Source organism: Mizuhopecten yessoensis, unplaced genomic scaffold (assembly GCF_002113885.1).
Source record: "Mizuhopecten yessoensis strain PY_sf001 unplaced genomic scaffold, ASM211388v2 scaffold11041, whole genome shotgun sequence".
In the NCBI taxonomy this organism is placed as follows: domain Eukaryota; kingdom Metazoa; phylum Mollusca; class Bivalvia; order Pectinida; family Pectinidae; genus Mizuhopecten; species Mizuhopecten yessoensis.
This window is the reverse complement of record NW_018408849.1, coordinates 302,649-329,383: the sequence shown is the minus strand read 5'-3', so window position 1 is coordinate 329,383 and position 26,735 is coordinate 302,649. Positions and strand designations below refer to the sequence as shown.

At 36.2% G+C, this 26,735-nt stretch overlaps 2 protein-coding genes across 2 annotated transcripts; one reads left to right on the top strand and one right to left on the bottom strand.

The window, feature by feature from the left end:
- Positions 1–231: 231 nt before the first annotated feature.
- On the bottom strand, positions 232–9,790 carry LOC110464895 (protocadherin-23-like). The gene is made up of 4 exons (XM_021520359.1): positions 9,763–9,790; positions 8,884–9,024; positions 1,729–1,919; positions 232–678 (listed from the first exon to the last, which is right to left on the bottom strand). Exons 1-4 carry the CDS (start codon positions 9,788–9,790, stop codon positions 232–234), a joined length of 807 nt encoding a protein of 268 aa, XP_021376034.1.
- A 2,728-nt stretch (positions 9,791–12,518) lies between these two features.
- LOC110464894 lies at positions 12,519–13,334 on the top strand. The gene has a single exon (XM_021520357.1). The coding sequence runs from the start codon at positions 12,519–12,521 to the stop codon at positions 13,332–13,334; it is 816 nt and encodes a 271-aa protein (XP_021376032.1).
- Positions 13,335–26,735: the final 13,401 nt, after the last annotated feature.

Below are 26,735 nucleotides of genomic sequence, written 5' to 3'. Positions count from 1 at the left end.
TGCTTCCAGGTCAAAAACGCCAAACTGCCAATAGCCGTAGCCAAGGCGACGCCACCTGCGGCTCCGATTTCTATCATCAGTTCCGGTCGTTGAAGAATACTGGCGGAAGACACGCCTGACGATGATACTGCCTCAGCGGCCTGCAACGATCACTGTCCCCATAGAGACTGTTGACAAGGTTGGACTTTCTTTATCGGTGGCGGATATATTAAAATGAAATGTCTGGCCTGATTAGGCAATCAATGATTGCTTAAGGATTACCTCCCCTGTCTGTGAAATTGTGACTAAATCAGGCATTGAACTAGAAGGAATTATCCCGAATTCAACTTCACTGTGTATTCCACTGTCAGCGTCGGAACAGATGACGGTGAAAAGTGTTGAACCCATTTGAACAGTTTCATTTGCACCTTTCACGTATAGATTTGAACTGAGTACTGGCGTATTATCATTGGCGTCCTCTATCGTGATCGTCAATACTGTGGTTGCTGTCAACATTGTTGAATCTGTCGCCTGTATGCGGGCACGTCCACGCCGTACGTAGTCCACGTTGAAGTATACAATACCGGACGAAGACATGGTCAAGGAGTTGTCAGCATTACCGGACACGATCGAAATTGAAAGTGTGTCACCTGCGTCCTCATCAGTCATGGAAAAACCATCAAATACCAGCGTTCCATTCTGTAATCGAAGCAAAAAAGGAATGAAAAGGTACTGCATTCAAGATGATAGTTGATTTGAGCTTATTTCCGATTATTCTAACGCCAAACAATGCCTTTGATATTTGTGACTAGATCTGGTCCAAAAGCTATCATCATTATCATCATTATCCTCGATACTCCAGGGGTAACGCTCACTGTCGCTCTCTACACCCCTGGCATATGTCACAGCAAAATTGAAGGCACGAAAATAGCTGTTTGATTGGTCTAAGGTAAAAGAAAATGACCAATCGCTAGGCTGATACCTGTCCTTTGAAGATTACAAAGGAGAGACGCCCGACTTCAAAGCCGGTCAATTGTTACCGTTACGTGACCGCGAGATTCTTTTGATGTGTATCAAAGGATCGAACTAGTCTTCTTGTCTCATCAACAAGGTGGCGCACACCGATCCTTCAATTTCGCTATGACATATTCCAGGGGTGTAGAGAGCGAAAGTGAGCGTAACCCCTGGATATCGAGGATGCATCATCATCATCATCATCATCATCATCATCATCATCATCACACATGATTCATCATCATCATCATCATTATCATCATCATCATCATCATCATCATGATTTAATATCATCATCATACATTCGTAGAGTCTTGCACACACAGGCTATAGAACAACAACAGAACAGGACTAAATACGAAAGTAATAAGAGAAAGAGAGAGCCATAGAAGAAAGGATGTGAGAGTGAAACAAAGAAAGGGAGACAGACAAAGAGAGACAACTAGAATATGTAGTAATTAAAGCGAAGGAAGATTAACCAGTATTAACGAAATGTTTTTCTCCGCAGATATTCTTAAATCTATTTTCAAAGTAGTCCAGAATTCTCGTCTTTCAGAGTGACGTCGTTTTAATTTTTATTATTTAGGAAGGTAAGATAATTATGTATGTCTTCGAAATATGAAAAAGGTTCTTCTATGATGTACACTGACGCACAGTAAATGGTGTAGGCTTTAATATCTAAATATATATAACCATTTAACCAAGCATTTACAAGATCTAGGAATGTACACATACACCATTTTCTGTGACAGTAGTATTGTGTTGCCCGGACGAGATACCAGGCGGCTCCGAAACGTCTTCGACATTTATCTGCAGGAGAACACTGTCCGAACCCTCGGTCCCATCATTGACGATAACAGTTAAGTTGTACCCGGAAACAGTTTCGTAATCCAGTGATGCAGCTAAAGTCACATTCAAAATATAACCTGTAAAATTAAATGACATTTTCAGTACATTATATTTTATGTGGCCAATGATTGCATCTTACGTAATTAAAAAAACACCCACACAGTTATATACGTAAGTAGCGTCATAATATTGGCCATTGCATCATATATTGTTGTTTTATACGGCTTTGTCATTGTGCTATAACGTCAATGGCGCCGTTGTTTGTGGCTATGTCTCGTGGCTATTTTATAGCAAGCTTCTCTTGTTATACTGATATGTCACATGGCTATCACGTGACAGGCCGCCATTGTATGTTGCTATATCACGTGGCTATTACGTCACTGATCATTGTTATAAACAGTTCCATTATGGCTTGCCAATAACATTTACCATAAAGTGGATGGTTAGTATTTGGTTCTGATCTAAAAGCAACAACGTCAGAAGTTTACTAGAGAACACATTTTGTACAAGATTTAACAGTAACAAGCATTTACAAAACTTTAGTTTAAACATATTTTATTGCCAAGCAAAAGGATTGGGCACAAGTTATCAAACTTATATTAAGTCCTTTCCCAGCACATTACAAGCATATATTTACAATAGTACAACAATTTGGCAGAATTAATATACATATATACACTGTTTCATTTTTAAATGCTTTATTTTATAAATTGAAATTATAAGAGAGACAGAGAGAGAAAAGGGGGAGGGGGAAGAGAGAGGGGGGATAATAGTCTGTAATTATAATACATACATCCTCATCATTATTAATGTATGACATATAGTATCTTNGGGGGGGGAGGGGGTACTAGAATCTGTTAGAGTCACGAATGTATTGCTGAGTATACATTGACAAAACTTGCTAGTTCTCTAGATCAATTTAAGACGCAGTTACAAAACACTCGCCTGATTTGGATATATTAAATGTTGTATAGGCAAATGTGGGATGATACAGAACTCTGTAGTCCAAACTATCACCATCCTATAGCGTGCGATTCCTGGACAGTGATCATGGCGGGAACAGTTATACTTGGTTTCGTGTTTCGTATAAACATCGGTATCACTATAGCTACCGTATTCGTTCGTAGCTCGGCAGATCCTCCAGAGATTTTGGACGACACGGAATTCTGGCTGTAGTACAACACACCATTGGACGAGTTGATGGTAAAGAATGAACTATGGTTACCAGGTACAATACTGTAGGTGATCACTGCACTACCGCTAGGCTCAGTCGCCGCGTAGGGAGGGGTCGGCAACGCCTCTCCGACCTGAAATGTGATGCCAGATACTATCTATCAATAACATTGTTATTCATTCTCTGGAGTCTTCCATGCCATACTCAAGTCTACAATTCATTTTGCAGAACAAGTAAACAGATTGCTTTTGTATACATATCGAGTCAGGATTATTAATATGCATGATCTATTTATTTACGCACGATACAGACCTTGCATCAAATGTTCATTTTTTGTTTTTATTGTTAATGTAGTAAATGACAAGAGCAGTTCATCACAACATCCGTTTACGTTTAGTCTAGCAGTTTCTCGCAACTACGTGTTGGTGTATGGAATGTTTTGTTGCAGTATTTAAACTGTTTTACTAATTTATGTAGTTGCACGATATTATTATGTTCATTATTGTTGTGTTGTTTCATTAAACTAAAACGGTAACTGCATACTATGTTTATCAGGGACTTTATACAGTTTTTAGACTTTTTATGTTCATATATAGTTAATATTGCTAACGTTATATTTTAAAGGGTGTAATATCTTGCAATATCTGTTACTTGGAATCTACAAGAAATATTTACGTTTTTCTACAGATAGTATTAAGTAGATTGACTATTAACATCTTTGGGCGAAATATAAATTGTTCCGTTAACAACAACGCAAGATTTTAACGACACAATATTACATCAGTATACAGTGTTTCGTACAAAAAAAAAACAATTTCAATGCTGCATTTAAATGGTGGTTAGCAGTGCTTTCGCGTCATAGCTTTGTATCTTGCAGTTATGCCATTTTCCATTTTTTAGTGACGTATGAAGTCACGTGACCAGTACAATGGAGAGTAGTACAAGGAACAACGGGAAAGTGTTACTGGTGATTCCACGTTTTGAGAAAATATCTGACAAATAGATATGAGCATTTTTTCCACCAATAAACGCAGCATATTAGTATAACAAATACTTCATTCACTTGTCTTGATGAAATCGATCTTTTGTGACCATGAAATGATATACATTACATTTTGATAGATATGTCAACTAAGTATTATTTCATTGTTCAAACCGCTTAATGAAAGTACAATATCATTTTCAACAATCGATAAACAGAAGGTGAACATACTCAAGGATATTATATTTTCTATCCACGATTTAAGTCTTCTGGGACCAATTGTACAACCATTTCAAAATCGAGTAAAAGTCCCAAGCAGTGTATGTTAGACTTTAGACAATTTGAGACTTTGGGATTGAGACTTTAGGAAATTTGAGACTTTAGGAAATCTCAAGAGTTGAGTTGTTTTATACAAAGGGACTGTTTAGGGGACATCGACATAAATTTCAACAATTTGGACCGATTTTCTACAGAAAATGTGTGTACCTTTCGAGCGTACCATTTGCTTCGCAGTGTCTCCAAGGCAACCGTCTTTTTACACAAAATAATTAAATCAGCTAGTAATACCTCAATCACTTTTTCGTCTTTATCAGTGTTAACCTTTAAAATGTTCTAAATATAATAAATTTAAACAGACCCCAATATTACATCCCTAATGGAATCGTGCACAAGCAGTACTTCTTAAAACAGCGTTTTGTCTTGTCCACGTATTCTTTGAAAAAAATCACAGAAATACTGTTTTGTATTCAACTGAGCTTGACGTCATGCAATGTTGCACGCTTCACGTTTGAACTGTTTGCTATCTATCACGTAATAGTATTAACAAATAGTTACAACGAAACATTACCGATTATGGAATTGGTGTTGTACTCAAATCTTCTATTTTTATAAGTTGAAATATACCGCATATTTCAATCGAGTCAAAGAGACATACATAGAACGAGAGTCTTAGCATCCAAAACTGACCATCTTATCAACTGTTGCTGTCATCGAGTGCGTGGTTTCGGTAGGCAGTTAACAATAAATAATTAGATGACTTGTTATAGTGTGATTAAAAAAGAGGAATACTTTATAGAACTGTTATACATACCAGCATCTGTCAAATTGAACAAATTCATCCCAGACAGTGATTGAATACTAGATGCCAAGGAAAACGACAACACGCCTTCAATATCAGTGTCACTTCCGTTGTTATTGAAAATGTTTTTACCGACAACAGTTGATTCCGGGATTGCCAGGGTGAATGGTAAATTCACAAAGAAAGGCGATGTATTGATATCTAAAGTAAACATCTTCAACATTTTATCGACAAAAAACATTTTTAATGTAGATAGTGAAGCGAATGGAGTGTTAACTATCACGAATTGGCTGAAGATGTGATTTCGGTAAGAAAAAGAACAAAGCCTTGACCAGGTATGGTGTGTTTGGTTGTGAAGTAATGACGTTACCTATAATAGGTATGATGTGTTTACATGACGTCACCTATAACAAGTATGGTGTGTTTGGTTGTGAAGTCATGACGTTGCCTATACCAGGTATGATGTGTTTGGTTGTGAAGTCATGACGTTACCTATAATAGGTATGATGTCTTAACATGACGTCACCTATAACAAGTATGATGTGTTTGGTTGTGAAGTAATGACGTTGCCTATAATAGGTATGATGTGTTTACATGACGTCACCTATAACAAGTATGATGTGTTTGGTTGTGAAGTAATGACGTTGCCTATAATAGGTATGATGTGTTTACATGACGTCACCTATAACAAGGATGGTGTGTTTGGTTGTGAAGTCATGACGTTGCCTATACCACGTATGATGTGGTTGGTTGTGAAGACATGACGTTACCTATAATAGATATGATGTGTGTGCATGACGTCACCTATAACAAGTATGATGTGTTTGGTTGTGACGTCATGACGCTACCTATAATAGGTATGATGTGTTTACATGACGTCGCCTATAACAAGTATGGTGTGTTTGGTTGTGAAGTCATGACGTTGCCTATACCACGTATGATGTGTTTGGTTGTGAAGACATGACGTTACCTATAATAGGTATGATGTCTTAACATGACGTCACCTATAACAAGTATGATGTATTTGGTTGTGAAGTCATGACGTTGCCTATAATAGGTATGATGTGTTTACATGAGGTCACCTATAACAAGTATGGTGTGTTTGGTTGTGAAGTCATGACGCTACCTATAATAGGTATGATGTGTTTACATGACGTCACCTATAACAAGTATGGTGTGTTTGGTTGTTAAGTCATGACGTTACCTATAATAGGTATGATGTGATTACATGACGTCATCTATAACAAATATGGTGTGTTTGGTTGTGAAGTCATGATGTTGCCTATAATAGGTATGATGTGTGTGCATGACGTCACCTATAACAAGTATGGTGTGTTTGGTTGTGAAGTCATGACTCTACCTATAACAGGCAAGGTGTGTTTACGTTACGTTACCTATAACAGGTACGTTGTGTTTACGTTACGTTACCTATAACAGGTACGTTGTGTTTACGTTACGTTACCTATAACATGTTTCGTGTGTTTGATTAGACGTAATTTTACCTGTAACGTTTATTGTGAGTTTCTCTGGACCTGTTGTTGTTTTCCTGTCAGAGACGAACACCAAAAGTTCATATGACGTATGGTTCGAATATTTCAGTCCGGCTGTTGTAAAACGTCATCCATCTTAAAAATACAATGTAAATAAAAACAGTTTTCAAACAATGCTTTTATGATATAATGTGTTGCCCAGGTTTACATTATTTAGAAAAGTTCTTGCCAGAGGGCAAAGACGTGGATAAATGTTCGTCATATACTTTAAAGGCAACATCCCAACATTCTTTTCAAAATTTGATTAATTCACAACAAATGTGTATCTTTAGTTTAAAAGGATAAACCTTTCTACATTTTGAATATGGTGTACAAGAAGACTATGTTCTAGTTGAACACGTCTTTTATGAAACATATTGTTACAGTACATTTATATACAGAATTGATTAATAGGATTTACAATGAAACTCGTCATATATATGATAACAGTATGTTAACTGTGCTGACAGTCTACGTATTTTACTGATGCACACAAATAATGTAATAGTATAGCAAAACAATCTAATAGTATAGCAAAATAATGTAATAGCATAGCAAAACAATGTAATAGTATAGCAAAAATAATGTAATATTATAGCAAAACAATGTAACAGTATAGCAAAACAATGTAATAGTATAGCAAAATAATGTTCTATTATAGCAAAACAATGTAACAGTATAGCAAAACAATGTAATAGTATAGCAAAACAATGTAATAGTATAGCAAAATAATGTTCTATTATAGCAAAACAATGTAATATTATAGCAAAACAATGTAATAGTATAGCAAAACAATGTAATAGTATAGCAAAATAATGTTCTATTATAGCAAAACAATGTAATATTATAGCAAAACAATGTAATAGTATAGCAAAACAATGTAATAGTATAGCAAAATAATGTAATATTATAGCAAAACAATGTAACAGTATAGCAAAACAATGTAATAGTATAGCAAAACAATGTAATAGTATAGCAAAATAATAGCAAAACAATGTAATAGTATAGCAAAATGATGTAATATTATAGCAAAACAATGTAACAGTATAGCAAAATAATGTAATAGCATAGCAAAACAATGTAAGGGTATAGCAAAATAATGTAATATTAAAGCAAAACAATGTAACAGTATAGCAAAACAATGTAATAGTATAGCAAAACAATGTAATAGAATAGCAAAATAATGTTCTATTATAGCAAAACAATGTAATAGTATAGCAAAACAATGTGATATTATAGCAAAATAATCTAATATTATAGCAAAACAATGTAATAGTATAGCAAAACAATGTAATAGTATAGCAAAATAATGTAATAGTATAGCAAAATAATAGCAAAACAATGTAATAGTATAGCAAAATAATGTAAAAGTATAGCAAAATAATGTAATAGTATAGCAAAACAATGTTCTATTATAGCAAAATGATGTACTAGTATAGCAAAATAATGTAAAAGTATAGCAAAACAATGTAATAATATAGCAAAATAATGTAATAGTATAGCAAAATAATGTAATAGTATTGCAAAATAATGTAAAAGTATATCAAAACAAAACTGTGATCTCTAAGCTACATTTGTTTTTTACTTATTTCCGTAGGAGAGTGGAACTCATTTCCTTTTTGACTCGTCTATATCTGTTAAATGTATTTTGAGTTTCCATTTTGTTTTAGTATTTTGACGAAATAGACTGTATGTTAATGATTATCTTCTGTTGATCTTTACATATATTTGTATATGTTGTGACAAAAACATAAATACATGTATATTTACTAAGGAATGTTCTGATGCTATTATATATAATAACATTAATAATAATTTGAGGTTCTTATATACCGCTTTATCACAACCTAGTTCATAGGTCGTTTCAAAGCGGTTCACAAATTATCATCCGTGGTTATACGGCCTTTGCAGCCAGTCAATATCTTTCTCAACCCTCTGGGGAGCATACAGCCGTTGCTGCCATTTCGGCGCTCACAGCTATCATTCAACAATTCTAGAACTGCCCAACCACGTACTCATTTACAACTGAGTAGACTGGAACAAGCGGAGTAAAGTATCTTGCTCAAAGATACAACACAGTGCAGTGCCGTGACGCGAACCCGCAACCCTTCGGTCTCGAGCCCGGTGTCGTACAGCTAGACTACCGTGCCTTTAATATATAACATTTAAATTAACAACAAAAAAAACACTTTTAAAAAAGACATAATTTCGATTTGTCATTTGATGACAATTATGATGATTTCATGTTGAACGAATGTATTAGAGCTTTGCTTCTCACCTGGTTGTAAAGTAAAGGGCCACGCAGAACACGTCCTAGCAAATGTCAATACACTGCTGTCTACGTCAGGGGGGTCACTTGCTGTGATGTTGTACACATTTACTGATGACGCAGTAAACTTGGCTGACACAACCACCACTCCTAAAATAGAAAAATATGTTTAAAAAAATATAATGTCTTAAGTTATTCCTTGCAATCAAATATAGTTCTGTAAATGTCTGCATCATAATTTAACGCATTCTTATGTGACCAGGAGCTGATTTAGATAAATAATCGAACGTCGTGGAACAAGATAATTATAGTATGAATATGTCATTCCGCCTTTATGGTCAACCAGATTCCTGTTGTTGTATCATTTAACACAAGACAAAGACCCGTATGTTCTTATTGCAAATATGAGACGTTGAGACAATACGTCATCAATTATTGTGTGATTTAATATTAGCATCCATTTTCCTCTTTAAATCAAACAAAATGTCCCTAGGGCACTTTTGAAGACGAGAAAGGCTTAGACAAAATGTCATTTGTATATTCAGTGTGTATAACATGTATATATTAACGACAGTGTGTATAACATGTGTATATTAACGACAGTGTGTATAACATGTATATATTAACGACAGTGTGTATAACATGAATATATTTATTAACGAATTATCAATTTGTTTTTATATCAGCGTTATTCTTTTAAACCAAACATCGCTTAAACATTGAACAAATAGATACTTTACTTAGAAAAACAAGAGAACATCGAGTGTAAAAATAACCTTTCTTCGAACGGAAATCTCAAAATCTAGGGGGAAAAAAAGCACAAAGAAAAAGATTGACATGCAGGTCTTTGATAGACATATAAGACCAGACGTTCAAAAAGGGCGGTACGTTTGGCTTCATCAATGACCCCAGCCATGTTAATCTAGACAACATTCAATGTCATGTCCACAAAGTACGAACAGTACTAGTAACGACGAAAACAACAAGGCATTTTGATACTATAATACATGAGCCTTATAGGTCACAAGGACATCTACTACTCCCCAGTGAGATCTTGATGACGATATGAAACTTGCCATTAGTCTATTAATTTATGAAGATACGGCAGTCTGTTGCATATAAAACAGCTCAGTCAATATATATCACTACGTACGATAGTCGAGCCGTGAAAAGATGTACCTAGTAAGTTGAGTTCCGGTTGCGCGCGCAATGGAGACGGTCGTACCATAATCGCTCTGTATGAGTTAAAAAAGAATCTATCAATATCTACGGCATCCTTGTATTTATAAAGCCAAATTTATATTATAAACGTCGGGTAAATATACATTTCGTAATAATGCACGAATAGACCTCTTCAAGTGACACAGGGTTTCTGGTTGGTGAAACGAAAATGGCGGCCAGTTTGAAAATTCAACGAGTTCTCTGAAGGTGATGTGGGTGCAGCTGTCGAAAACTGTGAGTAGAAACCCTTTTCTAACTTATCAATGAGTGTGACAATGATAAGTAAGGCACTTGACAGTATTTGCGACACTGAGGAGGAACATAGCAGCAGAAAGGCAATCCTAGTTTTGGACAGTAAGGGGTTTACCATGAGGAATTATTTCCCTAATGGTGGACGTTTCCCGTTTGAACTCTGGTGTATGTCAGGTGCAAGAACATCTAGCCTTGTTGACTTAATAATACAGCGTATTGATAAGGCAATTAAGAGACATAAACTCATTTCCTTATACCTATGGAGCGGGACCTGCGACATCGGTGAAAAAGTAGGAAGAAATATCGTAGTGAGGACACCGGACAGTGATGACACAATAAACGAAATAATCTACCACTTTAATAGAGCCATCGAATGCGTTAACAAAAGTCATGGAAGAGCCACAATTAAGCTTTTAGAGTGCCCAACGTTCAGTACCACAAACTGGAATAAACACAAAGGTCTTCCCAATACCCATGATTCGAAAGAGCAGGACAAAGATATTTCACGTCAATGTAAGCTACCGAACGACAGGATAACTGCGCTGAATACAGAAAACAACCAGTCAACCTTAAAACTAACCAACAATATTCTGCGTTGTCGTAAACAGAAAGGAAAATTGCCACGGTACTCCTAAAACTTCAGCTTATTGAAAGACGGAATCCACCCGGGGAAAGACCTTATTGAAGTGTGGACTAAATTGTTAGTGAGAGATGCACACCAAATCAAGGAGGTTCAACCCCATGGGGATGTTCTGATGTTGACAGTGGACACCGACGACGAGGACTGCCTATTATAATCAACTTACAAGCGATCAGTAGTAGATGTGATTATCTCATCACTACACGATAACTTGTATCCAACATATTAGCTGGCCATCTTCATGTTGATCGGACATTAAACACTACTTCATCTCCTTCAGCAATGTCGGTTTAAGTAATATAAGTTAATAGTAGTAGGTGGGATTATCTCATCACTCACCATAACTTGTATTGTATACACTAACCAACTGCTAACTCAGTCACACCGTTCCGCCACATTTATTTAAAACTAAGTAGTAGGTGGGATTATCTCATCACTGCTGCACAACTAATAAATAATGGCCGACGGGAGTAACTTCTCGTTCATAAATTGCAGCAAGAGACCACGAGATAAAACGTCCATGGAAATGTGCGGAAAGTGTGAAGCAAAATTAGAAGCCACATCAAACCATATACCCTGCAGCGGATGTAAGCTACAATTCTGCCAAAAATGTACCGGTATATCAGACACGGTATACGCCTGTATCCAGAATGGAGAATTAGCCAATATGTCATGTGCACACACATGAAACCAACTCTAGATAATATCAACACTACTCTGAGGCAACTATGGGAATCCAACGAACAAAGAATCACGGGTGTTAAATCAAGACTTACGGACTTGGAACTAAATACAAGAAAGCAGATATTCGACGTCATGTCAAGTTAAAAAAAAGAAATACTTGATGAAATAAGGCAAGACGTTAACAGCCTAGTTGACAAAAGAACCAAAGAGCTAGAGGATCGCAAGGCTAGAGAACTGAACATTATACTGTTACTATTCCAATGTCGATGTACTAACTTTATCAAAAAAGTCTGAATTGAAGCAATACATAGCTGAGGAAAATCCAGATCTAATCTGCCTAACGGAAATAAACCCCAAGTCAGCATCACTACTGATAGACGAACAGATATTCCAACTAGACAACTATAACGCCTTCTTCGGTAAACATACAAAAACGTGGAGTAGTCATACATACAGCATCGCACCTCAGTGCTGACGAAGTACAGATCGACTGCGACAGCGAGGAATACATTCTGAGTAAAATCACGTTAAATCAGCATGACAGCCTGACCATAGGCTGCATCTACAGAAACCCCAACAGCAATGACCAACTCAATGCAAAACTCCTGAGCCTACTAGATAAAATATCAGCAATAATGCGTCACATTTACTACTGGTAGGAGACTTCAATCTAAAAGAAATCAACTGGGATACATACAATTCGCGTACAAACAAAAACCACATTGCCTCCACGTTCATCGAAAAAATACGTGATTGTTTTCTATCACAACACGTTAACCAACTAACACGGTACAGAGATGGACAAAACCCGTCGCTACAAGATCTTGTATTAACCAACGAAAACGATATGATAGATGGAATTAACTACCTACCAGGGTTAGGCAAGAGCGATCACATTGTATTGACCTTTGAATTCACTTGCTATTCCAAGCCTAAAGCTAACAAAACGAACAAGCTCTGCTACCACAAAGGGAACTACGACAACATCAGAGAAGACCTGGGAGAAATGGATATAACCGAGCTAAAGTCAATGAACGCTGTAGTAGAAACTTGGAACTACCTTGCTGAAAAACTATTCACCACAATGGAAAAAAATATACCAGTGAGCAAGATAGGACCAGGCATGATTACTAAAAAGCCCTACATAGACAACAACTCGTTAGAAGCCATTCAAAATAAACACCGAGCATGGACAAAGTACCTGCACTGCAAAACTGCTGAAAACTACGAGGAAGTTAAAAACGCCAGACATAGAACAGCAAAAGCATTGAAAAAGTCAATGAAAAACTACGAAAAAGGATTAGCCGACAACATAATAGCCAACCCCAAGGCATTCTGGAAATACGTAAACTCCAAAACAAAGACACAAAGTACAATCAACAAAGTGACAAAAACTGATGGAACACTAACAACAAATGATAAGGAAACAGCAGAAACCCTCAACAACTACTTCGCTAGTGTATTTGTCATTGACGGCAACACCAACATACCAAATCTAACCCCAAGGACATATGAAGAAGTGCTGGACAACATTATAATATCGCCCGAGCTCGTTAAGAAGGCAATCAAGCGGCTAAACCGAAATAAATCGGCAGGACCGGACAATATCCATCCTAGGGTGTTAGTAAACACAATCGATGAGATTGCAGAACCACTCATGTAATCTTTAACAGATCTCTCGAAGAAGGAGCTCTGCCTGAATGCTTGACAAAAAGCACATGCGACACCAAACTTCAAAAAAGGATCTAAAAAGAACCCAAGTAACTACCGACCCATAAGCCTAACATCTGTACCATGCAAAATCATGCAGCGAATTGTACGAGATAGCATACTACATCATCTAGACCATAACAATCTTGTAACAGACAGTCAGCACGGATTCAGGGCGGGACGTTCCTGCACAACACAACTGTTGGAATCAATAGAGGATTGGACGTAAATCATGGACTCCGGACACAATGCAGACGTCATATACCTAGATTTCGCTAAAGCGTTTGATAAGGTTTCACACCGTCTCCTACTATACAAGCTGGAACTATATGGAGTGAAGGGAAGTGTGCTAAATTGGATAAGGGCCTATCTATCAAACTTGACACAGAAGGTAGAAATTAATGGAGGGCACTCCAACCCCCAACCAGTCCGCAGCGGAGTACCCCAGGGGAGTGTACTGGGTCCGCTGCTGTTCCTAATATACGTAAACGACATGCCAGAAGTAGTCAACTGCATTATTAAGATGTTTGCTGATGACACCAAGTTATACCAAAATATATCCAAACTGGAAGACACAGCACAACTGCAAAACAGCATTGACAAAATATGTCAATGGACAGAAAATTGGTTAATGGAGCTCAACATCGATAAATGTAAACACATGGAGATAGGGAACAAAGCGAAAACATCAACCTATGAGATAACCAATAAAGGGGAAGAAACCAATATTACCAAAGTTACAACAGAAAAAGACCTAGGAGTTACGATCGACAGTACTCTCAAATTCAGCGATTATACCAACATTTCTGTGTCAAAAGCCACCAGAATACTCGCAATAATTTGCAGGACCATCACCCTTAAAGATACCAATACATTTGTTGCCCTTTACAAGACACTGGTAAGACCGCATATAGAGCATAGCTCCACCGTTTGGTCCCCGATGCTGTTGAAAGACAAAATTGCCATTGAAAACGTACAGCGTCGAGCCACGAAAAGAATCCCGCAACTTAAGGACATGTCGTACACCAACAGATTATGGAAATCGGGACTACCAACACTAGAATACAGAAGGGAACGTGCAGATATGGTAGAACTATACAAAATGCTGAACGGGATTGACATTGTCAAACGGCCCGACATGTTTGCACCACCGGAAGTAAACCCCACAAGGGGGCATTCTAACAAGCTCTACAAAAAAGCATTCCGATTAAACATCAGCAAAAATGTCTTCAGCAACAGAGTTGTCAACACATGGAACAACCTTAAAGAGGAAGTAGTTTCCGCAGAAAACATCAATACGTTCACGCATCGACTGAACAAGCACTTGAATACTCATCCCAGGAAATTCAGTGCTTCCTTTTATTAAACAGTTAACATTACGTGTACATAAACTGTAAAGAAACTTTACATATTAAGCATGTGCGCAACCGGAAGTGAAGGCGTTTAAAGTTAACGCGAATAAAGCAAAAAGAAGAGGCATCGCAACAATCTCTATCGAGATTTCCAATGATGGAAGATTACTATGATTGTTGAAGTGTGGTGGCGTGTCCGGCTCCACACTGACCACGAGAGTAGCTGATTCCGTGGACACACCGTCCGAACAGGTCACCACCAACGTGAAGTAGGACATCACAGTATACGACAGGTTCGGGTTAGATATAACACTGATCTCGAATTCTGAACAGTGGAGAAATATTATTAGAAATTGCTACTATAGTAAGTTATATTTTCTTTCGTGCTTTATACATGCGATATACATTCTTTATACATGCTTTATACATGAGATCTACATGCTTTATACATGCTTTATACAGGCGATCTACATGCTTTATACATGCGATCTACATGCAATCTACATGCTTTATACATGCGATCTACATGCTTTACACATGCTTTATACATGCGATATACATGCTTTATACATGCGATAAACATGCGATATACTTGCTTTATACATGCGATATACATGCTTTATACATGCGATCTACATGCTTTATACATGCTTTAAACATGCGATCTACATGCAAGCTACATGCTTTATACATGCGATCTACATGCGATCTACATGCTTTATACATGCTTTGTACATGCGATCTTTATTCTTTATGCATGCGATCTACATGCGATCTACATGCTTTATACATGCTTTATACATGCGATCTACATGAAAAATGTTTTATACATGCGATATACATGAGATCTACATGCTTTATACATGCTTTATACATGCGATCTACATGCTTTATACATATGCACATGCGATTAAGAATCATCTCCCTTAGTACAGTCTTCTAAAAAAAAAATCGCGCTGAAAAAGAACTGAACTGAAAGTTTTCTTCCGGAAACAGACTAAATCCTAAGTTAGTTATTTGTAAAATTGAATAAATGATTATATTAGTACCTTTGTGTATATTAACGCGATCGGGTGGTACAGTGGAAGGTGCACTCGCTTTTCACCAGGGTGGCATGTAGTTCGATTGTTGGACGGAACAAAGGCATTTGGTTACCTGTCCGCGATCGCGTGAGTTTTCTTTTCCGGGTACACTAGCTTCCTCTAGCCTTTAGACCCCCTGTGTATTACAATCCATACAAGCACGACTAGTGTAGGATAAACTTCCTCGAAATTCCGTGGACACACCGTCCGAACAGGTCACCACCAACGTGAAGGAGGACGTCACAGTATACGACAGGTTCGGGTTAGATATAACACTGATCTCGAACTCTGAACAGTGGAGAAATATTATGAGAAATTGCTACTATAGTAAGTTATATTTTCTTTCGTGCTTTATACATGCGATATACATGCTTTATACATGCTTTATATATGAGATCTATATGCTTTATACATGCTTTATAAATGCTTTATACATGCGATATACATGAGATCTACATGCGATCTACATGCTTTATACATGCGATCTACATGCTTTACACATGCTTTATACATGCGATATACATGCTTTATACATGCGATATCATGCTTTATACATGCGATGTACATGCTTTATACATGCTTTATACATGCTTAATACATGCTTTATACATGCGATCTTTATGCTTTATACATGCGATCTACATGCGATCTACATGTTTTATACATGCTTTATACATGCGATCTACATGCTTTATACATGCTTTATAAATGCTTTATACATGCGATATACATGAGATCTACATGCTTTGTACATGCTTTATACATGCGATCTACATGCTTTATACATGTTTTATACATGCTTTATACATATGCACATGCGATTAAGAATCATCTCCCTTAGTACAGTCTTCTAAAAAGTCGCGCTGAAAAAGAACTGAACTGAAAGTTTTCTTCCGGAAACAGACTAAATCCTAAGTAAGTTATTTGTAAAATTAAATAAATGATTATATGAGTACCTTTGTGTATATTTACGCGATCGGGTGGTACAGTGGAAGGTGCACTCGCTTTTCACCAGGGTGGCATGTAGTTCGATTCCCTGGTCGGAACAAAGGCATTTGGTTACCTGTCCGCGATCGCGTGAGTTTTCTTTTCCGGGTACACCAGTTTCCTCTAGCCTTCAGACCCCTGTGCATTACAATCCATACAAGCACGACTAGTGTAGGATAAACTTCCTCGAAATTCCAGTGATAACGCTCACTTACCTCCTCTACACAATATAGTATGGCTTAGTGTGGTCCACCTTGTGCAGGATACAAGAAAACTAGTTTGATGTTTTTCTGCTTGAACTTATGGAGTATATCCTGTTAACTTTTTTCTTGTACAAAATCATCTATTGACAAAAACACACGGATTTTGTACTCTTCGGCGCTGTTTTTCTCCATTGCCAACTCTACATTCCAAACTTTTTTCTTTCATATTTCATGAACACTTACCTAGGGTGTATTCGTTTTCACCTATCAGTTTATAAGCAGAACCTTCCGGACGCCATACTTGAAGTTCGATCGGTCCGTTGTTCCCGGCATGCACCTCCCACGAACTTATAACTCCGCAACAACCGAAACTTGTGTCATCCATGAACCCGACTCCTGAATGTCACATCAGAGAAAATCATAAATTCAAACCGCATGCAGTAAATATTTCAAGAGGAAGTGCATTTATTTTCAACAGCATTCTGTGAAGGTCTGTGTTTGTTGGTTTCCAATATTTTAGGGTTTGAGTAAATTATCTATTTTGCAGAGTCAATTTTTCGTGAATTTCTGTTTTGATGTCCATTGAACAAAGCGCTTAGCTAAACATGAATATATTTCATACAATCTGCAGTAAAAGAAACACTGTTTTCCCCGAAACCTGTAAAAATTATAATCCAGCGTAAAATACATTTTTGCAGTAATCGTTTCATGATTTCAACCTTCAGACTAATGACTGTGAGGATTTGCCCACGTCAATGACCAGATACCCTAATGATAAGACTTAGGAATTTGTGCAGTGATCTAAATGATGATTTACATAAAGCTAGCTAAATTTCCTCACCTGAATTCACAAATGCAAATGTCGTACTTTCCACTATTTTCTTTATTCTTTTTCAACAAATATCTAGAACAAAGACAATTTCACCATCTGAGTTTGTCTAAGACCCTGTGTAAGTAATTGAACAAGGAACGTTGGAATACTCTCGCATACACAGCAAATATATCTTAAACACAGAAGGTTACAATGATTTAACGTTTTCTCGATTATTTTTAATCATTACAATCAAAACTCGACCTTCCCTACCTAACCTGGGGACTGTACTTATGACAATGGAACTTCATGCGTTGATTCATTCTGACAGGGCAAAAGTGATATCACAATAGACAATAGCCATTGGTTATTTTTATCTTTGACACCAAACCATGCTTTCTGATAGGTAGGTTTGTGTGAAAGTTGTAATCAAAAACAAAGATGTAACTGTCACAATCGAAAAATGTAAACATTATTCTCACTGTGAAATGTAAAATCCAATGCTACAATGAAATAAAGATCCTCCCAGTACTTACATGTAACGAACTGCGCGTACACCGGGATTTGGTTCCGTGCACAGGGGTTTGGTACCTTACACAGGGGTTTGGTACCGTACACAGTGGTTTGGTTCCGTGCACAGGGATTTGGTACCTTACACAGGGGTTTGGTACCGTACACAAGGGTTTGGTACCGTCCACAGAGGTTTGGTACCGTCCACAGGGGTTTGGTACCGTCCACAGGGGTTTGGTACCGTACACAAGGGTTTGGTACCGTCGACAGGGGTTTGGTACCTTACACAGGGGTTTGGTACCGTACACAGGGGCTTGGTACCGTCCACAAGGGTTTGGTACCGTCCACAGAGGTTTGGTACCATCCACAGGGGTTTAGTACCGTCCACAGGGGTTTGGTACCGTCCACAGGGGTTTGGTACCTTACACAGGGATTTGGTACCGTACACAGGGGTTTGGTACCGTCCACAGGGGTTTGGTACCGTCCACAGGGGTTCGGTACCGTCCGCAGGGTTCGGTACCGGGCACAGGGGTTTGGTACCGTACACAGGGGTTTGGTACCGTACACAGGGGTTCGCTACCGTCCGCAGGGTTCGGTACCGGGCACAGGGGTTTGGTACCGTACACAGGGGTTTGGTACCGTACACAGGGATTTGGTACCGTACACAGTATTTGTTAAACCAGTATTATGTTTAATGACTTTTTTTCCTCGCAAACAAATATCCTGGTTCCTTTGATAATTTTTCAAACATCACATTTCTTTATTTTTTAAAATGCCTTTGAGAGCCTTCGAATCGAGTACTGTTTTCAATGACTAGCCTTATACTTTTGACAATGTAACATGTATCTAGCTATAAGTTTATTTTCTAAAAGAGTACAAACCCGTAATGAAAATCAATGAAACAAGTGCTGAAGATGAATAACAAATATTCAATCAGAATAAGACCAGGTGTTACAGACGTGAAAGCGTCTTCCGCTTCATCGACGACATCTACTATTTAACATCTAAGACAAAGCTAAGTAATGTCACGTCCTCAAAGAGGGAACCAGGAAAGTTACAAGTAAACAGCAAAACACACTACTGGCCCTGATCAAGTACATGCAGACGTATCAGTACAGACTACATGGATACAGATTTAACATTACAGACTACATGGATACAGATGTATCAGTACAGACTACATGGAAACAGATGTATCAGTACAGACTACATGGATACAGATGTATCAGTATACACTACATGGATACAGATGTAGCAGTACAGACTACATGGATACAGATGTATCAGTATACACTACATGGATACAGATGTAGCAGTACAGACTACATGGATACAGATGTATCAGTATACACTACATGGATACAGATGTAGCAGTACAGACTACATGGATACAGATGTATCAGTACAAACTACACAGATACAGATGTATCAGTACAGACTACATGGATACAGATGTGTCAGTACAGACTCCATGGGTACAGATGTATCAGTACAGACTACATGGATACAGATGTGTTAGTACAGACTCCATGGTTACAGATGTATCAGTACAGAATACATGGATACAGATGTATCAGTACAGACTACATGGATACAGATGTGTCAGTACAGACTCCATGGTTACAGATGTATCAGTACAGACTACATGGATACAGATGTATCAGTACAGACTACATGGTTACAGATGTATCAGTACAGATTACATGGATACAGATGTATCAGTACAGACTACATGGTTACAGATGTATCAGTACAGTCTACATGGATACAGATGTATCAGTGCAGACTACATGGATACAGATGTATCAGTACAGACTACATGGAAACAGATGTATCAGTACAGACTACATGGATACAGATGTATAATTACTGAATACATGGATACTGATGTATCAGTACAGACTACATGGATACAGATGTGTCAGTACAGACTACATGGTTACAGATGTATCAGTACAGACTACATGGATACAGATGTATCAGTGCAGACTACATGGATACAGATGTATCAGTACAGACTACATGGATACAGATGTATCAGTACAGACTACATGGATACAGATACCATATAGAACAGGAAGGACAACCCAATTTCTTTCTTATCAACTTTGAGGCGACTTGTCACAGTGTAACCAGCGTATGTGCCTTTACAGGGGATCTGGCCCAGCACCTGACCTAAAACAGCAAATGAAAGACACGTTATGACAAACGGAAATAATATAGCCAGCAGCACTCGAGTTAGTTTTCAGTAAAGGCATTTGACTATATATTAACATATCCATAAATGCAATTTTGTTTCTTTCTTCGTTTTTTAAGAGTTTTAAAACTAAGGGCCACATTTAGATGTCATTATCATGAAGTGTTATCAACTATACAATCTGGACACGATATCTAGATGATCTGTTCACGTGAATCTGACATTAGGCTATTCATATTTATATAAATTTGGCATTATTAGTTTATCACTAGATCGGTTTATTTTGATAATTGACGTAATGACAATTGCCACCGGTAAAATATATCGTCGTCCCCATGAGATGATAATTGGTACATTTAATCATATTACTTTAAATGCCACAACTATGTCTCCAAAGTTATAAAATAATATGTTTAAAGGGAGCATTGACATCAAATATACAAATATAAAAACAAGTGTCACAATATAGCAGTTTTTTTCTCAATTCGGTAAAAACATCACTTAGCACCACCTTAGCAAAACTAATTATCGTTCGTTGAAAGAGTAAACTGTTAAATACGAAACACTGTGTTTGAAGTAACTTTTCAAATTATAAATGTTATGTGATAAAGAGAATCTTACATTCGTGCCCATGTCATATTGAATTTATTAAGCTCGTTGAATAGTTTGAAAGGACATTCGCCTTCAGGCTCGTGTATATGAAATTATTGAACTCGTTTAATGAATTCAATATGACATGGTGATATTCAGCAAACATTTTGTTTTTACAGGGTACCAGAACACAGATTGTGTACATATTTATTTATTATTCACCTTTTAGTGGGTTTTTTAAAATTGTATACAGGTTCAATAATCATAAAAATACAATATCGAACTACCTATTCATACATTTAGTAACGTTTTGTTCAGAAAACAGAAAATTGATAACCATATTTATCACTTACCTGCTGAATCTTGTTATAGTTATACCAGCAATTTTCAGACCATGAAATACAACGTTCTGTATTGCACATGTGCAATACGGAATGTTGTATTTACCTACTAGCCGAAACTACTTTTTATGGGAATCCCCTTGCCATGGCGAACTGAAAAGTTCCCGGTATTTGGAAAAAATATATAAGTTTATAAAATCTTTGTATCGATCTCTACCAAAAACGGAAGGCATGTGATAAAAGCAAGACCACACACTTGTGTTTTTTCTAACGAATCAGAAAGCACTCATTTATTGCGTGGACGTATATAATCGTCCCCGCAATAAACTCGTGCTTTCTGATTCGTAAGAAAAACACAAGTGTGTGGTCTTGCATATTTATAACATAACTGACCCACTTTACTATGTCATACGGCCATGTCATCAATATGGTATTATACCTAAAGCTGTTGTGATTGGCGAGACGGTGGGAAAATATTACTACGCCACTAAAAAATGGTTAACTTTATCAACTGCTCTTTTCTGATAAAGTTCGATATTATTTTGTTATTAAATGAACTTGAAATGTCTATTTTGTCATTATTATTGTCATTGCATTTAAAATTGTTCATTGCTAAAAAATATAATCTTGAACTACATTGCACTGGGCGGAACGACAATACTATCATCGGTATGATACTATGATAAATGTGTTGGGAGATCTAATGAAGCGGTTGAGGTTGCGCCGTAATACCGCAATGAAGATCTAATCAATAAAAATATAATAAATATTGTGACAAAATGATAACCGAAGTTGTTCATTTATGTACGTTACGTATCAAATACATAAATTATATGTATTCACAGTATTCCTAACATTCCAAAGATATTAACTCTAGCGAGGTAACGCGTCACCCCAAGTTATTGACTCTAGCGAGGTAACACGCCACCCTAAGTTATTAACTCTAGCGAGGTAACGCGTCATCCCCAGTTTTTAACTCTTGCGAGGTAACATGTCACCCCAAGTTATAAATTCTAGCGAGGTAACATGTCACCCCAAGTTATAAATTCTAGCGAGGTAACATGGCACCCCAAGTTATTAACCCTAGCGAGGTAACAGGTCAAACCAAGATACTGAGGCATGACACAGATGAGGCAGGGAGAAGGGAACCCCTGATTGGCCAGCTAGGCACCGTATACACCACTAATGAGCATGCAAGGGTAGCAAACATTTCAAACTAATAAGGGGAGATAACTTCTTTAAAAAAGCAATCTAAGTAATATTTAAAATAATAATTAATTAAGGTCGTTATTATTATAAAATTGTTCGAATGCACCCCATTTATTTTCGAAGGGTAATAGAGATTTATTTTTCATCGCAATAAACTTCTCTACTTTCATTGTTTGTGCAAAAATAATCATACACATTTCAAAATTTGGAATGTAGTCTTTAATGCGGCTACAGTATATATGATGTTTTATTAGTATTAGAAAATGTTTTAATAATAGTCCAATATTTGAATTTCTTAAAAGGATATCTATATCTTTAAAATCAATATATGTCGGTCTATCCTCATGCTCAGTATACCAAACATTAAAATCATCCAATAACCTCTGTACATACTAGTATTGAGTAAAGATATGTTCCAATGTTTCTGTTTCTCTGTTACAGAATGTACATAATTGATTTGTTATTAATTTCATTTTTACTAACACTTTATTAGCTGCTAGAATCCTATGATTGATTTTGAATTGGAAAGTTTGTAATTTTGTTTCCATTGTACAGTTAAATGCATTCATATAAATATCTTGCCAGTTTAAATCCTCATCCATCTCAAAAACTTATTTCCATTTTTCTTGGCTATTTTGGGGCATTATTATGACATTTGCAGCAAACTTTCTATAGATAAACTTTAAATCCTTGTAACTTAACATGAGCAAAACAATATCCTCCTTTCTAGTCGGTATTACAACTTCATTATTTTCTTTTTTGTTTCTGTATGTTTACTTCCAGTTATTATCAATTTTGTTTACTATAGAATAGTACTGAATAAAGTTTAAAGAAGGAATCGTTTCTAAATGATTGAAATCTCTAATTATCCCATTATTGAAAAGATCCCCAACTGTATCAAGACCACCTTAAGTTTTCCACTGTCTACAGAACTTCATCTTTTCAAATGGTACGAAATTCACTAAATTCTTACTGAGGTATTCTGACAAGGTTTCCAGCTCACTCTGGATCTCAGACAAAGCATTGAGGATATCTCTCCAAAAAGGATTTCTAATATGGCTACTGACTTCTTTCAGTTTTATACCATCCTTATCATACAGTAAGTCAACTTCAAAAGGTAAACTTTCATTTAACAATGCTATCCATGCTCGTTTTGAATCCTCAAACATTTTTTTAATCCATTTTACTTTCAGATACTTAATAAAACACGAAATATGAGTCATGTTAAGACCTCCATCTTCTTTACAGTCAATGATAGTATTCCGCTTTACCTTGTCAGTTTTAAAATTCCATATGAAACCAAATAAAAATGTATTCAACCTGTTTATATATAGTTTGGAAAGGTTTGGCAGCGAGGTAAACTGATGTATAATATTTGGTATCATAAGGGTTTTTATAATTGTAATACGCCCAATTAAAGTAAGAACCCGACAGCTCCAGTAACGTAGAAGTTTATTAACCTGTTGCAGTTTAATCTCATAGTTTATGCGTTCCATATCATCAAGATTTAATGAAAACACAATACAAAGCAGTTTAAAGTTTGAAGTTGACCAGGTTAATTTCAAATCTGGACATATTCTATCATTAGAGAACTTTTTATTTCCTATCCAGTACAGGCTTGATTTTTGTAATTTTATCTTCAATCCAGATACCCTGGCAAAATCTTCTAATATTCGGACTGCAGTATATAACGACTGACTATTTCCATCAAGCAGAATATAGGCATCATCAGCATATTGGCCTAGAAGGAATTTATTACCGGCTATAACTATTCCTTTTATATTATTATTTGATTTCATCGCTAGAGCTAAAAGTTCAACCCCTGTTATAAAAATATATGGTGACAAGGGGTCACCTTGACGACAACCTCGACCTAATTCAAAGTAAGATGACAAGTGACCATTATTAATTATGCAGCTTTTGGAATTTCTATAGAAAACTTCAAACCATTTACATAGTGACTCTCCAAAGTTGAAAGATGTTTAAGCCTTGTTTATAAAACTCCACTCAATCGAATGAAATGCCTTTTTAAAATCCAAGATGAATAAGAGTCCAGACTGATTTTTTTCTTCTAACAAGTTCATTATGTCATACAAAAGCCTAGTGTTATCCCCTATAAATCTACCCTTAATAAAACCTGTTTGTGTTTCGGTTATAATTTTTGGAAGAACATATTTAATTCTATTGGCTATTGCTGCTGATGCTATTTTGTAGTCTACATTTAATAGAGAAATTGACCGTCAGATTTTTAAGTATCGCCTATCCTTATCTTCCTTTGGAATGCATGTAATAATACCTTGCTTTTGAAAAATCAGACAATTGACCTGTATTGTAAGCATAATTAATTGATCTGCATAAAAAAAAATCCTATGTCTTTCCCTTTAAAAAAAAAAGATTTCCACACTGAAACCGTCAGACCCAGGACTCTTCCTATTATCCATACATTTTAAAGCTTTTGCTAATTCATAAAGTTTAAGGTCTCCTTCACAACTATTTTAATCAGCATTGCTCAGTTTAATTTTGTGTTTGAAAAAAATTGAGTTTTCAAAAAGCATAAAGTCATTTTGTTTGGATTTTTATAGGTTCTTAAAAAAATAACCTCTTCTTCAATTATCTCCCCTTGGCTATCAAGTATATCACCCTTTTCTGTTATTAAATCATTTATACTATTATTAACGAAATGTCTTTCCTCCAAATCACAAAAATACTTAGTTGCCTTTTCCCCATTTTCATACCAATTTGCTTTTGACCGTAAAAGAAGACCTTCCACTTTATTCTTTCTTATTGTTTCAAGTTCCTGTTTTTTATTACTAAATTCTCTACTTAAGTTGTCACTTGGTTTCAGGTTGAATTGTGTTTCTAGTTCTTCTATTTCTGACTCTCATTCTCTCTCTAGATTTCTATTGTTTTTTGCTTTTGAGATTGAATAAGATTTTGTTAGTGAACGAATTTTAACTTTCAAAACTTCAAAATATATTTGGTCATTTACAGGCAAAACAATATTTTCTAAGTTATCTTTGACTCCTTCAACAACATATTCATCTACAGTTTCTGTAATACAATCTTTGACTTGTTGTATGTAAGTTTGATCTTCTAAGAGGGAAGTATTATATTTCCAGTATCCTCTGCCACGTTCTACATTACTGAAATTAACATATCAGACTATACAAGAGTGATCAGTTCTGTAGCCAGGTATACTTTTTGTATCTTTTGGTTTTGAATATATGTCCTCTGAAATTAAACAGTAATCAAGCCTGCTTTTTCTAATAGGACTTTTTTGCCTCCATGTAAATTTCTTCAAATCAGGATAAAAGCATCTCCATCGATCTACAAGATCATATGTATTAATTATATTTTGTATTGCTTCCTGGGATTTAGGGTTGTTATTGTGAATAATATTGTGTGTATCCATTTCTTTGTTCTGTACAGAATTCCAATCACCGCATAATATCATAGAAGTCTTGTTAAAAACTTGTAGGGTTGACAAAAAGTTTTCAAAGAAAAGGGGGGAATCTTGATTTGGACCATATAAACATGTTAGTGTTAATCTATTTTGGTTTATTGAAATATCAAGTATAATAAATCTTCAACAATTATCTACTCTACTACCATGTATTAGTTATTCAAATGTATTTCTCAAAAATATAGCTACCCCTGCGGATCTAGATGTATAATTACTAAACACGCATGTATATCCACATTCTCGTTTTCTATACTATCTTCACAATGTGTTTCCTACAAGCAGATAATATCAAAATATTTGTTTTTCTATCCAGTGGAACACACCTCTCCCCTTTAGCCTATCAGAGTTCAGTCCCCTCACATTCATAGACATANACACATACACACTTCTCTCATCACTAAACAACACATTTAAAAAGCATACTTTGTCTCTCATGGTCGCTGACTACACCAGATACTGCATACTCTGATATTTTATTACCAATTATTGTTCTAATACATAACGTTAATAAGTGAATACATAATAATACAGTAATTTAAATGGACTGTACAGTTATATCCGCCTATAATTCTATATATTTCGTATTAAATCAACCTGATCATTATACA

What these genes read in the sequence shown, in the direction of transcription:
- LOC110464895 (XM_021520359.1), bottom strand. Translation starts at nt 9,790, where the DNA reads ATGGCTGGGGTCATTGATGAAGCCAAAC. An exon ending in GGTCATTGATGAAGCCAAAC is followed by an intron (nt 9,025 to 9,762) that starts GTACCGCCCTTT and finishes TTTCTATTTTAG; the next exon opens with GAGTGGTGGTTGTGTCAGCC. An exon ending in GCCCTTTACTTTACAACCAG is followed by an intron (nt 1,920 to 8,883) that starts GTGAGAAGCAAA and finishes TTAATTTTACAG; the next exon opens with GTTATATTTTGAATGTGACT.
- LOC110464894 (XM_021520357.1), top strand. Translation starts at nt 12,519, where the DNA reads ATGATAGATGGAATTAACTACCTACCAGGGTTAGGCAAGAGCGATCAC.